Below are 15,700 nucleotides of genomic sequence, written 5' to 3'. Positions count from 1 at the left end.
TTATAATTAATCTAAATCTAAACTTATCAAAATATGATAAAAAAAATATTTTAAAATCTAAATTAAATAATAGTAACAGAAATTATAAGATTTTTAAAAAGAATTATTATTCATTCAAATAAATGTACATCTATTTCATATTCCAAATTCAAAAATGTAGCAAACATAGAAAATAAATTAAATCTATGAAATTGATATTTTATTTTTGAATTTATTCCACATACTAAACACATTCTAAATTCATAAGAAGTGAACTGAAAAACATCCTGGCATATTATGTAAATAAACTTTGGTAAACTTTTGGTAATATTAGCATTATTGTTAATCCAAATAAAAACAAAAATACTTAAACTTGGTTTAACTTTTATTTTGTGATAGCCTCATCCACCCCCTAAATTATTCATTGTTTTTCAATTCAATATATAAACTAAATTAGCTTGATATTATTTATATCACATCAGTTTTACGTTCATTATAAATGTTATCATTAAAAAGTAATTTCTTTAAAAGTACTTTTTATATTGCTTATATAATATGTTTATTTTCAAAATTCACATATGAATTAGAGATGTTCTAAGTATTTTTATTTTACTTTTGTCCCCTTTACTTTGTGGCCCTAGACAACAACCTTTAATTCACTATTAAAGCAAATTGTAGTCTCTTTTCAAGACCACAATTCCATAAAGTTAGATATTTGATTAAAACATAAATGGTGAAATTTTAACCAAAAAAGTGTTCTGAAATTTCAGCTAAAGGTAAATGGTAAAAAATGATACGTAGGGCCGGATTGAAGTACTAGTACTTCTACCAAAGTGGGTTCATGTGGACTAGGTAATGAGGAGCAAAAAAAAAAAAAAGAAAAGAAAAGAAAATGTGTGCAATTTTTTTTTTCTTAAAAAAAAAAATAAAGAAATGTGTGCTAGACTGCTAGGTAAGTGGTACAAAAATTAGTATACATTTTATGGCTTTTTTTTTTTTTTTCCGCTGAAATACTTTTTTATGGCATTCAATAATTTGTTAAGAGTACCGGCCATGGGGCACTAGAGCACGTGGTTGATGTATATATCAATTCATGGTAACATTTTTTCATTGGGTTATAATAAATTTATATTTTAAAGGAGACAAAATGGGCCCCCAATTTATAACTTTACGGTGTTGGGTACAAAGGCTAACCGACCTCACTTGATAATTTATGATAACATGTAGTGGATTTTGCTTTTTTGGATAAAATGTTGAGGTGACTATGATGTGGACTATTCAGTTTCATGTATTAATTTGTTCTTGCCAATGTTATTCAACTATTGATATTACATTTTTCTTTGACATTTTAGAAGGGTAAATTTTCTTAAACTCTAATCCCCAAAATAAAAGATTGACAGATTAGACAGTTAGATATTATATCACAGTTTGACAACATTGCACTATATTAAATTTTTTCTAATTAACAGAGTAAAATATATATATATATATATATATATTGTGATAAAAATGGCTATTCTTTAACACCTATAGTTTAAAGTGATTGCTTTTTAAACCCTATATGAGAAAGTTATAACATTTTCCTTAACCACATTATAGAAAATATATATACCATTAATAAAATAAATAAATAGAAATGATATGAGTGCTGAATACTACAGGTTGGCACATACATATGGGTATGTGGGTAACTAAACCTTTACACGGATGTGCCACGGATATAACACGTATTTGGGTATCTACTTTATGTCTATTAATCTTTGACTCTTACAAAATTGATTTTTCATTTAATTTCTTACAATTATAAACAAATTATAATTTTGAGTGCCATCCACTCCCAAAAAAAAAATATTAAAAGTTCTTTTTTTTTTTCTTTTTTTCCTAATAATTAATGAAGCTCTGACCAAAATATAAATTATTGAAGCAATATAATGGACATAAAAGAAATAAAAACTATAATTAATTTAACAAATTAAACCAGATAATCAAATCAATAACCATTTTATTGACTTTAATTTAACAAAACTAATTTTAGTAAATTAAAAAATTGAGATTATTTTAATCATCGTATGTCCATTTGAATAAGATCGTGTTTGTCATAGTTTCTAGTTCAAAAGCGGCTTCTAGCATTATTTGGATAATTTTAAAAAAACATTTTTGGCTTCCAAAATATTTCTAATCAAAATCGATAAAGGAAGTAAAAATAAAGGGCAAAACTATGCCAACTGAATATAAGATACATACATTGCATATAATATGCATAAATAATGTCATTGTTGCATATGGTATTCAAAATTCATTGATATAAAGGGACATATCTGTACCTATCCAGCATGCACACTTCTAAATTCCAAGGGTCCTACATATCTGTTTCTTTAAAATAAAATAAAATAAAACGTAATTCGTGAAGTGCATAATTTTATGGTTTTAGTATGATGTGGTGTAGGCATCGAAAATAATAATAGTATGTATTACATATATGATTGCTTAAATACATAGAATAAATGCATATTTTTATAATTTGATGATGATATTTAACTTGAAGTTAAAGCTGGCTAAAGGAAAACCATATCTTGTTCAACGTCACAGAAATTAATAAATGTTTGAACTTTTCTTTTTCCTTCTTTGTCTCAAAAGTCCCTGAAATCTGAATACAGAAACAGAAGCAGATGGGATAAAAATCTAACTTCTCTTGCATGTGGTGAGAGGAAAAAAGAGAAAGAAAACAGACGGGCAGATAAGGACCCCACAAAAATCTTTGATATCGTCCATCAAGACACGTATGAGCCACCATGAGTGTAGATGAAAAATCTTCTTTGATCATGTGGTTTGGATAATTTCAATAATTATAATAATAAATTTTCATACAAGAACACTATAAATACCACCTTCATGCACTCAAAACTCTCACACACCATAATTACAGAAGCTTAATCTCCTTTCCAATATATTCTTATCTACTTTCTCTATTAAAACCCTAAAATAACCAAACACAACCTCCTTTAGACCTCCATGGCTGAAGAGAAGCACCACCATCACCTCTTCCACCACCACAAGGACCAAGACAACCCTACCCAAACTAACTACTCCACCGATGGCTATAGTGGCACTGGCCAGCAGGGCGGCTACGATGGCAACTCCGGCGAAGGTTACGATAGCGGTAATGGTGGTCGCACTGGCGGGTACGGTGAAGGGTACGGTAGTGGTGGTCGGACTGGTGGGTACGGTGCGGACTCTGGTAGCACTGGGGGGTACGGTGGTGATTCCGGTGAAGGGTACGGTCGTGGCGGTCGCACTGGCGGGTATGGTGGTGATTCCGGTGAGGGTTACGGTAGCGGCGGCCGGACGGGCGGATACGGTGGTGAGTATGGAGAAAAGTACGGTAGCGGTGGACGGACTGGTGGGTACGGTGGTGAGTCCGGTGAAGGTTACGGTAGTGGTGGTCGCACCGGCGGATATGGTGGTGAGTCCGGTGAAGGTTACGGTAGTGGTGGTCGCACCGGCGGATATGGTGGTGACTCAGAAGTGTACGGTAGTGGTGGCCGGACCGGTGGAGATGAAGTAGATTACGAGAAGGAGGAGAAGCAACACAAGCATAGGGAGCACCTGAGTGAGCTTGGTGGTGCGGGTGCTGGAGCTGGAGGTTTTGCCTTTCATGAGCATCATGATAAAAAAGAGGCTAAGGAACAAGATGAGGAGGCTCATGGAAAGAAGCACCACCATCACCTTTTCTAAATCCCTTATATGATCTATTATATCTATATGTTGTATTTAATTACTTTGGCTTTATTTGTTTGGCGCTGCATGTTTATGTTAATAAGTATGTGCAAACTACCCTATAAAGTATGTTTGTACTTTGTGCGAGTGAATGCTTCCCGCATAGTGAATATGTGTCCTTTGTTTTCTGGTTTTGTAATTTTGGTGTAATGCAATATGATCAATAATATATTATTGTATCTATCTTATGTTTTCCTTTCATTATAATTGCTCATTTGCTCTTCTTGAACAATTTTCTAATAAACGACATGGTGGTGTTGCAAGGTCTAAGACACACCAATTTATTAATAATTCAAAGCCAAAAATCTAATTAGGATCATTACAATGCTTGGCACTTCTCATATCATTATGCATTTTATGTGTATAGATTTTATGTTTATATTATTTATTTATTTATTTATTATTATTATTTTTTTTTTTTACCAAATCTTACATATCAAAATTATTTTGTTTGGTTATTTTGAAATAATTTAGATGACAATTATCATAGACGATAATTCAAATTTTAGTTAGATTCAAGTCTGATGCTAAAATCTAATTTTCAATTTATCAAAAAACAATATGAGTGTGCCAAAAAAAAACTATTATTTATTTGCTTGGTTATTAATTAATACGCTTACCAGTTGTAATTTCGTTAATGGTATAGCCTATTGAACAAGGACTAATGTCACTGTCCCTTTGAGATAACCCACATGTGGACATTAATGTCATTATCATGTGATATGGTGATTACCCTCAAATTAGCGGTTGATAGGATCGCTCATATTTTAGGATTTGGTTCATACCTCTCTAACAGTAAAACCCAGTTAATGTTAGCAGCATGGTACATTATTTATACTTTTTATTTTTCTACTCCCAATTGTTTTTATTATTTTTTTCACAGTAGAAGGAAAATTTAATTAGAATATTAGTGTAACTCTGACAAGAATTCGCTTATTGATATTGACGTTGAAAACATTAGAACTCGTATCATTATATCACCGGACAACAAAAAAGGATTTAAATCCTAAACCAATCATATAAAGAATAATGTGAAAAGCCAATTTCCTAATTATCTTCAAATATCTGAGTCCATAATCGGTTCATATTCGTCCACGAGGCCATCTGGTGAAAAAAAACAAAAAAACAAAAAAAAGGAAATAGAAAGAAACAAAAAATATTTTGGTCATGTTTTTTTATTTTCATAAAAACAATAGGTGTTTGATCTGTGGTGTTTGAAAATAATTTTTAAATTAAAAAATAGAAAATATAATTTTAATGTTTTTTAAATTTTTTTAATTTGTTTTTTAAAATTATTTTTAAAAATTGATGGTTAAACAAATTTATTTTTATTTTGGAAATAGTTTTTTTATTTTGTAAAACAAAAAACTATTTTCAAATCAATTGGCAAAACAGACCAATTAATTGAAATGAAAAACTAACGTGTGACAATCTTATAATGGAAATGTGAAGAGCTAAATTAATTAAAAGTTAGTTTTTTTTTTCGGTTTGATTTTTTGGGTTGGACCGACGTAGTGTTATATTAAAAGCTACAAACAGCAACTCGGAATATATTATTCACCAGACAAAAAAATTTTAAAAAAATTAAAAAATAAAAGGTCATTGGGCTGGGCATCAAATCAACTAACCCAAACTTACATGTGACAAAAGCCATGGTTTGTTAATTTCAGCCAACATTCTTCTTCAATGTTTCTAAATACACAAAAATTAAAATAAAAAACTCTATACAACTAGCTTATATTATTACGAAGGAATTATGAATCTGAAAGAGCCAGCTCTTTTTTTTTTTCTTTTTTTTTGGCTCAATGAAAGAGCCAGTTTACTTAGTAGATGATTGTTCACACAAGGTGTAACAGAGAGAAGAAGATATATTATAGCAGTGGCAATTAAAATTTAAAAACTATGTATAAAATTTCACCCAAAAAAAAAAAAATATATATATATATATATATTTATATATATAGATACAAGACCCAGAGACAAAAATCCAATCATAAGAATATTAATTGAAAACCAATAATACACATGTACCAATCATTTCAAATATTATTTTTTTATTCTTTAGTCTCAACGTACCAAGTTCCCAGATGTAACACCTCTAAGAGCCACCACTATTCCCAGCAGAGGAGGAGGCTGTGCCTGAGGAGAAGAATGAATGAAAGCATAACAATAACCTTGAAGAATATCACATTCTTCAATGGTAAACCCTAGAGAGCCCAGCATAATCTGGCCATTTCTGGGAATGAGTTTTCTGGAGAAGGTATATTGAAAAAGTAAAGAGGGTAAAAGGGTTGTATACATAGAGGTGGAGTTATATAAACGTTACGTGCATGGGGAGGTGAAGGGGATGAAAAAATTACAGTATGGTGGAGGTTATGTGATAAGAGAAGTTGATGAGACTCTCTCTCAATTGCCAATTGAAAGCATTTAATTAAGTAGTGCAAAACTGGATGATTTTTTAGATCTTAGTTTTGTAACTTTAGCAAATATAGTGTTTTTTTATTGAGTAATAATAAGCAGAGTACTGCTGAATCCTATATTTCCCAAAAACAAAATAAATATGGGCTGGATTTTAGACAAAATGTTCTCTAGCTTTTATCTAACTTTTTTTTTCTGATAAATAAGGTTTCTTTTTTAAAATTTATAGAAGTTTTACTATTTATCACTATTATCACTATTAACGGTAAGGACTAGTAAAATTCATATTTATATGGCAATATTAATTAGATACATTTTATTATTAGTAGATTTTTTATGCTAAAAATCTATTATATATAATAAATTCATTTTTTAATTCATACATATTGATTTAATATATATATATATATATATGGTTAATATCATGCAAGGTGGTTTGGTGAGTCATTTTTATAATTGATTGAGTAATAGTAGAAATACTATCAAGTCTAACAAGATATTTATTAAATATATATATATATATATATATATATTATTTTATTAGTAAACATATTAATATAATTTAAACATGGATAAATAAATTTTTAAAAAATAAATATAATTAAATATAAATTAATGAAATAATATATGTACATATATATAATCGATATATAGATTTTTTGTTTATATACTAGTTATATAGTTTGATAAACTAAATACAACCTCTAGCATTATTCTTTAATATTTGTACCAGGCTATATCTATATGTATAAAAAGCTTCCAAATTTTCAGGCCCCCTCGAAATTACAAAATTACCCGCTGGATATAACAAATTTTACATGAAAAATTTATTGGTCGGTTTCCTTTTTCTAGAAAGGCTCAAATGGGTTACTTTATTACTCGTCTATTTTGCCTTTCAATTTCATAACAAAATGATTAATGCTTGGACCATGTCCTTACAGTGTGATTCAATGTATTCATATTTATCAATGGGCAACCAAAATCAATGACTTTCTTTCACGTGTAAGAAATCGAGAGAGAGAGAGAGAGAGAGAGAGAGAGAGTGAGATAAATATATTGTACTTTAATACAATAGTTTGAAGTGATTGCATTTTATGTGCAAGATTTTCTCTAGTTACTATTAATTAATTGATTGTAATTGATTTTAGAAATCTTGTTATTAGTTGACTATTATTGATTTGTGCAATTGATTATTTAATTGTAGGAATATTTTGTCTCCCTTTCGTATACCTTATCCTTTAAGAAGGATGATATAAATCAAGAAATATTCTTAGCAACCATAATTTTATGAGTTTTAGTGTTTGTCATTACTGATAATAATTATTAATAAAATTTGTGTTGAAATGACAAGTATTAATTAGATGTATTTAATTATATATTGATTTTTTTACTAAAAATTTAATTAGGAAAAATCAATCCTTTTGGAATAGCTAATTAAATTATCATCGGTCACCAAATGTGATAAATGATATTTGTCTTATTTTATACATTTTAAATCTTTGATTTACAAGCTTTTAGGATTTTATAAATTGACATAGCTATGTTTCATTGACCACGTTATAGGGAAAAAAAAAATATATATATATATATATATATATTATAAAAAAATTAAAAATTCAAAAAGATGGGTAGGCATATATGGGAGTAATGAAGACCAGAGGTGGGCATATACGGTACACGGTTAACTAAAACTTTACGCGGGTGTGCCTCGGACATAATACATACTTATTTTGTATTTTTCTTAATTCTTACAAAATCGAATTTTCTTTGTCTCACAATTATTATCTACAGCCGCTCCAAAAATTGTTGTGCTGTTTCTTCTTCTTTTTTTCTAAAGAAATTAATGAAGAAATACAATGGCCAAAAAAGACAATAAAAGCTATTATTAATTTAATAAATTAAACTAGATAATCAATCATTAACCATTTTAATCACCTAGTTTATTAAAATTAAGTAAATTAGAAAAATTAAGGCTTTATTTTAAACTTATATGTCCATGTGAATATGATATATTATATATAATGTAATGTCATATTTTGGCATACTATTCAAAATTTCTTGATATAGGGGGACATATCTATATCTATCATGTATTTCTAAATTCTAAATAGTTCTAAGTACTACCAATATATGGTTTATTACATTTTAATATCCTTAATGTTTATAATTTTGTGATTTGGGCATTAACTTTTAAACATTGTAATTTAAGCTTTTAATTTACAATGTATTACAATATGGATTTTATTTTACTTCTAACTATTAGAGTTTATCTAATGTTTCACGTGCAAATTACTAAATTAGTATTAAATTACATAAAAATTATAAACAAGAAGTTATTAGTCTTTGTAGGGGGACAGTTCAATGAGAAAAACTATTATTTTCTTAAACAATAATTCAAATTTGACTTTTACCATCTTCAATATAAAATAAATAAAGGGTATCTAAATAAAAAAATTTAAAATTTTAAAATTAAAAGGTAATAAAATACATTAAATTCATTAGTCAAAAAGCATATATAATCCAAATTGTAGTAAATTTTTAATTCATAACGTAAATTGTAATTTTAAAATTGAGAGCATAAATTATAAAATTGCGAAAGTTAAGAAGACTAATCTTACAATTATATATAGAGTTACTGTTTGTCCATATACATATACCTACGTTTTTAGTTTTATAATTTTGAACATAAAATTTTTTTTGTATGTGTTTGGTGTAGGTATGAAAAACAATAGTAAATACTTTATACACTATGAGATTTTGCTACTTTGGAGTTTGGAGGACGTGGTCCATCTTTTGGTTTTACATTATGACTTTTTTATTTTTTATTTTTTATTTTTGGTCAATCATTGAATATTCTCTCGTTTGTAAAGGTTCTAATTTTTTTTTTTCCAAATAGAATTAGCATACGATTAAACTCATCTGTTATCACTAATTGGTTTTTAATTGTAGGCTAATACAGAAGAATCGGATGCCAAAATATATTCAGATCGATCAGATTGAAATATATATATATATATATAAAATTCAGCTAAGAGAGGGTCGCCCATTTTATAATGCCAACGCCGAATAAATTATATACAATCCGGCGAGACACCCAGTACTATAGTCAACCAGATATTGGCAGTCATGCCCAACATAGCGGAATTGTAGATGTGATTTCACTTATATATGATTGCTTTAAAATATATAGAAAATATATATATAAATATATATGATTATTTATGTATGATTAATTAACCTAAGGTTAACGCTAGCAAAAGGAAAATCTTATCTTTTTTTCCACGTCTTAGAATTAAATGCTTGAACTTAATTGTTTTTTCCTTCCTCTTTCTTAAACGTACCGGCCTCAATATAATAAATAGACTCAGATGGGATAAAAATCAACTTCTGCATGTGGTGAGAGAAAGAGAGAGAGAAAGCGAAAAGGGCAGGTGAATAAGGACCCCACAAAAATCCTGATCGTCCATCAAGACACGTGTACCCACCAGAGCATATATGACCAATCTTCTTTATTTTGACATAATAGCAATAATAATTTTACTATTTGTAAGTTGGTGCTCGAGTTATGATTAAACAATTTGGTAATGGTAGAAATTTACATAATAATCACCGGTTCATGATTATTATTCACTGGTTGTATTTAATTGTGTATTGATTTTTTATTTTAAAATTTTAATTTATGAAAATGAAATTTTATGTCCATCATTAATAAATAGTATTTTTCTAATAATAGTAATTATCATTATTATTATAATGTTATTCATACAAGAACACTATAAATGCCACCATCACCGTGAACTCAAACTCACACACACCATAGTTACACAGAGCCTTCCTTTTTCTATTCCTCTTTACTTTCTCAGCAAACCACCTTAGAAACAATCACACCCTTTAGATATCCATGGCTGAAGAGAAGCACCACCACCACCACCTCTTCCACCACAATAAGGAAGGAGAAGCAGTTGAAGTTGATTACAGGAACGAGGAGAAGCACCACAAGCATGAGGAGCACCTCGGCGAGCTTGGTGCTGTCACAGCTGGAGCTTTTGCCTTGGTATATTTAATATATATATATATATGTGTGTGTGTGTTTTCTTTATTTATTTGTTTGTTTGCTTAAATTTTTACTTCTATATAGTTTTTTTTTTTTTTTTTACTTAATTCAGGAAAATATATAAAAAAATAATTTTTTTTTCTTTTAAATTTATATTGAAGATCCTTTATAGAGAATTCTTTTACAGTAATATTTTGAAGAAAGGAAATCTAATTAACCCTCTCTAATTTTGCGTATTACAAGTACGTACAATTACAGCTCTGATCACTTCTGATCGTTCTATAATGTTGTGATTTTCTTTGATGCTAATTATGAAAAATAATAATTAAAAAAAATGATGATGGATGCAGCGTGAGAAGCACGAGGCAAAAAAGGACAGAGAGCATAGTCACAGGCACAAGATAGAAGAGGAGATAGCGGCAGTAGCTGCAGTTGGAGCTGGAGGATTAGTCTTCCATGAGCATCATGAGAAAAAAGAGGCTAAGAAAGAAGATGAGGAGGCTCATGGAAAGAAGCACCATCATCACGTTTTCTAAATCCGGCCTATATATGATCTATTATATCTATCTACCTATTTATATAAATATATATATATATATATATATATATGTTTGTTGTGTTTGATTGCTTTGGCTTTATTTGTTTTTTGCATGTTTTATGTTCAAATAGTATATGCAAACTACCCTATAAAGTATTTACCAAATAAGAACTACCCTATTTACCCAAAAAAATAAATGAATAAGAACTACCCTATAAAGTATGTCTGTACCATGTGTAAGCGAATGCTTCCAGCTTACTGAATTTGTGTCCTATTTTTTTTCTGGTTTTGTAATTTTCGCATAATGCAATTTCAATGAGATTAAACTATTCATCTTATATTTTCTTCCTTATATATAATTATAGAGCTATAATCTTCCAGTTCATTTTCTTCCTTATATATAATTATAGAACTATAATCTTCCAGCTTATAATGAACGGTATAACGAGATTGCAAGGCATATATTAACACATTAATTAATTAATTATATTTTAAAACTAACAAAAATATAATTATGAAATATAACAATTTTTAACAGTTGTTATGTTACCATGTGTTTATAAGTTGTAAGATATAGTTACGAGCAAATTTGTGTATATATATATATATATATAGGTATATATTGTTTATGTTAATTGATTATGCCAAATTTTGAATATCAACACTAATTTGTTTTTAAAGAAAGAAAAATTATCATTTCGTCAAAAATCTAAGAGTGTAGGAAGCATGATATGTGGCCTTTAACGTCATTGTCATGTGATATGGTGGTTACTCTACCCTCAAATTTGTGGTTCAGATATTTGATTAAATTAATTAGGATTTGGTTCATATCTCTAATAGTAAAACCTAATTAATTAAAGTTGGAATATGCTACATATCTTAAATCTTATACTTTTATCTTAATAAACGGTCCCAAATTTTTTTTTTTTTTTTCACAATAGAAGTTACATTAAATTAGAATATTATTGTAATTCTAAACCCAAAAAATCAAAATAATAAATCCTAATCTAATGATATAAAGATGATGGTATGTTTATATAATGTGAAGGGCCAATTTCCTAATCATCTTCAAATGCCTATAATAATCATTTTATAATCCTCAACGAGTCCCCCTGAAAAAAAAAAAAAAAAAAAGAGAGAGAGAGAGAGAGAGAGAGACCTAGACAATCTAATAATTGATAGGTTGAAGACTAATTAGCCTAATTAATTATTAAATCGATTATTAACAAAACTGTGCCTTAGGTACATACATGAGGTTGAAATTATAGTTTTATAACCTTAATCGAACATGGATCACTTGACTAATCAAGTATCAAACTCACACCGTGTACTATTTAAAGATCAAGTTGAAGGAAAAATTATATATGAATTACAATTACATAGATCGATTATATGTTTTTTGAGCCTCATACGATTTTGATCAAGCTTTTTATACAATTTCTTCGAACTGCGAAAAGGTGAGGCAATATCTATCTTACATATTAATCCATATGAGGAAGAATTGGAAATTGACGAGCAAGGAACTATAAAATATATAAACTATTTGCTTGCTTAAATTGAAAGAAAACTTGGAAGTGCAATACCCCAAATTAACCTTAATTTAAAGTTTTTTTTTTTTTTTTTTTTTTGGGGCGGGGGGGTGTTTCTTGTTTGGGTTGGAACTAGGTTGAGTGATATCACAACGAGCCACGGCAACTTGTTGGATTCATAGATTCGAATATTCTCATTCCATTTTTATTGTTTATTTTCAAAAGAAAGGTTATTGGGCTAGGCATGAAATCAACCAGCCCAAAACATAAAAATGAGCACAAGCTATGATTACGTCAAAGGCCTCGTTTAGCCGATTTAGCTCTTAGTGTTTCTAAATACACCCTAAAAACATCTTTACCAAGTTAAATAATTACAGATGATATATGAACCCCAAAAAGCCAGATTAGAAGATTATTGTTCGCACAAGGTTCAATATAGAAAAATATAATAAAAATATTGGCAATAAAAAAAATTTTTAAAAAAAAAAAAGAGGAGACGAAAATTCAATTATATAATTCCGAATCATAATAATATTCATTGAAAACCAAATACTACATAATACCAATTATTTCAAATTTCCATTTTTTTTTTATTTAATTTTTTTTTTGGGTTAATTCTTGAGTTTCAAGGAACCAAGTTTCCAGAGGTAACATCTCCAACGGCCACCTTTTTCACCGCCGGCGGAGGAGGAGGAGGAGGAAGAAGAGGAGGATTCTGTGCCGGAGGAGAATGAACAGAAGCAGCATCACAGTAACCTTGAAGAATATCACCTTCTTCAGTAGTAAATCCTAGGGAGCTCAACATGTCCGGCCAGCATTCGTGCTCTATGATCCTTATAGCTTTGCAACAAGCCGGACCCAAGGACGTCTCGCCGTTGAGGAAGAACAGTACCACTTCGCCTGTGCATGATTGGAGATGTAACAGAGATTCCCAGCACGTGGACGATCCGTCCTCGAGTTTTAGCCTCGCGGCGAGGTTCGAACCAATATGGTTCAGAGGCCTAGCTGCTTTGGCAATGGAGGGAAAGGAAATGGTTAGAACTACAAGGGATGTCATGAGAACAAACATGTTGTTGAGAGTGGAAGCCATTTTCGAAGGATGAGTTTTTTTTTTTTTAAAGAGATATATTGGTATATTGAAAGGGAGGGTATGAGGGTATATATATATATACATACATATATATATACCCTGGGGAGGTGAAGACTATCACTAGAGAGAGAGAGAGGTGGAGTTATAGAAACGTTACGTGTGCATGGGGAGGTGAAGGGGAATGATATGTAGTGTAGTGGAGGTTATATGATGAGAAGTTGATGAGACTATCACTAAATCTGTCGATTAAATGTATTTAATGCACTAAACAGTGGAAATTGGATGATTTATTAAATACTAGTTTATATTAATAAATAAAAAAAATATGTGTATTATATTTAATATTTTAAACTAAAAAGAAGGAGCACGTTCATGACTCAAACTCACAATCTTTGGTAGAGTGGATGATTCATTAGATACTAGTTTGGTTTAAATTTAGTGTTTTGTATTTAGTAGTCAATTGCATGAGGGTGCTGATGAATCTTATACATATGGAAGAAAAAATAATGCGCTGGGAATTTTAGTCCAAAGTTTTTTTTTTTTTTTTAATCAAAGACTTGGTAAATAAGTATTCTTTCTAACTTTATATATAGATTTGATTCCAATTAAAAAAAATTAAAAAAATTATAAAATAAACTTTATATATAGAGTTGAAGTCTATATGTATTTTGGTCATGTCACGCATGGTCTCGGCAACAGCTTTACTATTTCCTTAAACAGTGATCCCAAATTTGAATACAACCTCCAGTATATAAAAATAAATGGAAAAAAAAAAAAAAAAAAAAAAAAAAACGTCATGCTTGGTAGTGGTGAATCACTTTTACGATCAGACTTTCAAGAAGGCTTAGGGTTTTTTTTTTTAATTAAAAAAAAAAGAAAGAAAAAATATAATGTCATTAAAAAGATTTAATACTCGATGCATACAGCTACCTGGATGGTTTGGTGTTTAGATCATTTATGAATATTATTAAAGTGGGTGTATACAGTAAGTTTCAAGTGTATTTTGAATACATATACAGTGGTCCTGGGGCTTGGGCTTTTAAGCATCATTCCAGTATTCATACTAGTTCTTTAAATTTACATTATAGGGCTTTACATTGGGGAAAAGCTTTGATGTTTTAACGGTTGCATATAAAACTTATTCTCTGTAAGTGGAATTATAAATAATATGTGGAAGTTTAAAGGACACTTAAACTTTTGATTAATTGATTAATTTTACTATGTAATTCATAAATTTGGAACAGAGAAAAAGAAAATATCTTATGCACAATTTAAATATTTGATATTTATGACTCCGTACTGTCTTCTATGGGAAAGAATTTATAGCATAGCATTAACGCTTGGACCATGTCCTCTGGTGTGCTTCAGTGCATTCATATTTATCAGATAACCAAAATCAATGACTGTCTCATATGTAAGAAATCAATAGAGACAGTTTGAAAAGGTAAAATAAAGAGATATTTTAGTGGAGAAATTGAAAAATGTTTTCTGCTCCATGCTCTATGTGTGCCCTATAAATTTATTTGACAAAAACAATTTGGACTTTATATACTCAACCTACCCCTATAAATTCTTAATTTTTCCTTTTTGAGGAATACCCCTATTATAACATTTGGAATATACCTTAAAGCTTTTTTTTCTTTTCTTTTCTTTTCTTTTCTTTTCCTTTGACATTGGATGTGAGAATTCAGGATTATTGTCTAAGAAAAAAATATTTTCAAAATATAATGATTAAGTTGCTTCAGTTTCAAGCCAAGAAAAAAAAAAGGCTAGTTTCACCAAAAGTAAATCCCACAATTGTTCCCAAACAACCCCCACCTTCACAAAATAAATAAATGTAGGTTCCCATCTAAATTTGTTTACTCCCTTTTGTGTCAGAAACTCCTTTTGTTTCTATTATCAAAGATAAATGAATCTAAAAACAAGAACTTAAAACACACATATTCTTCATAACGTGTAGTGAACTATTTGTGTACTTGTTGTTACTAAATACAGAAAAAAAAACAAACTAAACAAAACTCAAGCCCCATGTGAATGTGTGTGTGTATATATATATATATATATATAGAGAGAGAGAGAGAGAGAGAGAGAGATATTGGACCTCTTGGAATTGTGTTATATTATATATATGATATAAACTCCATGCAAATTCCCCACTTTTTTTTTTGCTTGAAGCAAATGGCATTTTCCCACATTAATTCTAGCTTTGGATGAATCTTATGTAGGAAAATTACTGTTAGCGAATGCGTGAATTAAATAAGGTTTCTTTCATGCAAGCAAATGGCATTTTCCATCACGGTTTGGCATTTATTGTG

At 29.4% G+C, this 15,700-nt stretch overlaps 2 protein-coding genes across 3 annotated transcripts; one reads left to right on the top strand and one right to left on the bottom strand.

Annotated features, from left to right (window-relative positions):
• The first annotated feature begins 2,874 nt into the window (after positions 1 to 2,874).
• On the top strand, positions 2,875 to 11,104 carry LOC107421702 (glycine-rich cell wall structural protein 2). Of its 2 annotated transcripts, XM_060817363.1 has the most exons (4): positions 2,875 to 3,406; positions 3,458 to 3,618; positions 10,220 to 10,228; positions 10,579 to 11,104. In XM_060817363.1, exons 1-4 carry the CDS (start codon positions 2,992 to 2,994, stop codon positions 10,762 to 10,764), a joined length of 771 nt encoding a protein of 256 aa, XP_060673346.1. In that variant the 5' UTR covers positions 2,875 to 2,991; the 3' UTR covers positions 10,765 to 11,104. The 2 variants fall into 2 exon arrangements, with proteins under 2 accessions (XP_060673346.1, XP_060673345.1); XM_060817362.1 differs by having other exon boundaries at positions 2,879 to 3,618.
• A 1,816-nt stretch (positions 11,105 to 12,920) lies between these two features.
• Positions 12,921 to 13,385, bottom strand: LOC107421694 (egg cell-secreted protein 1.3). The gene has a single exon (XM_016030978.3). It carries the CDS (start codon positions 13,383 to 13,385, stop codon positions 12,921 to 12,923), a length of 465 nt encoding a protein of 154 aa, XP_015886464.3.
• Between the last annotated feature and the right edge of the window lie 2,315 nt (positions 13,386 to 15,700).

The sequence above is a fragment of the Ziziphus jujuba genome, chromosome 5 (genome assembly GCF_031755915.1).
Source record: "Ziziphus jujuba cultivar Dongzao chromosome 5, ASM3175591v1".
Taxonomy (NCBI): Eukaryota; Viridiplantae; Streptophyta; class Magnoliopsida; order Rosales; family Rhamnaceae; genus Ziziphus; species Ziziphus jujuba.
The sequence above is the reverse complement of the archived record's forward strand: the minus strand, read 5'-3'. Positions and strand labels throughout refer to the sequence as shown.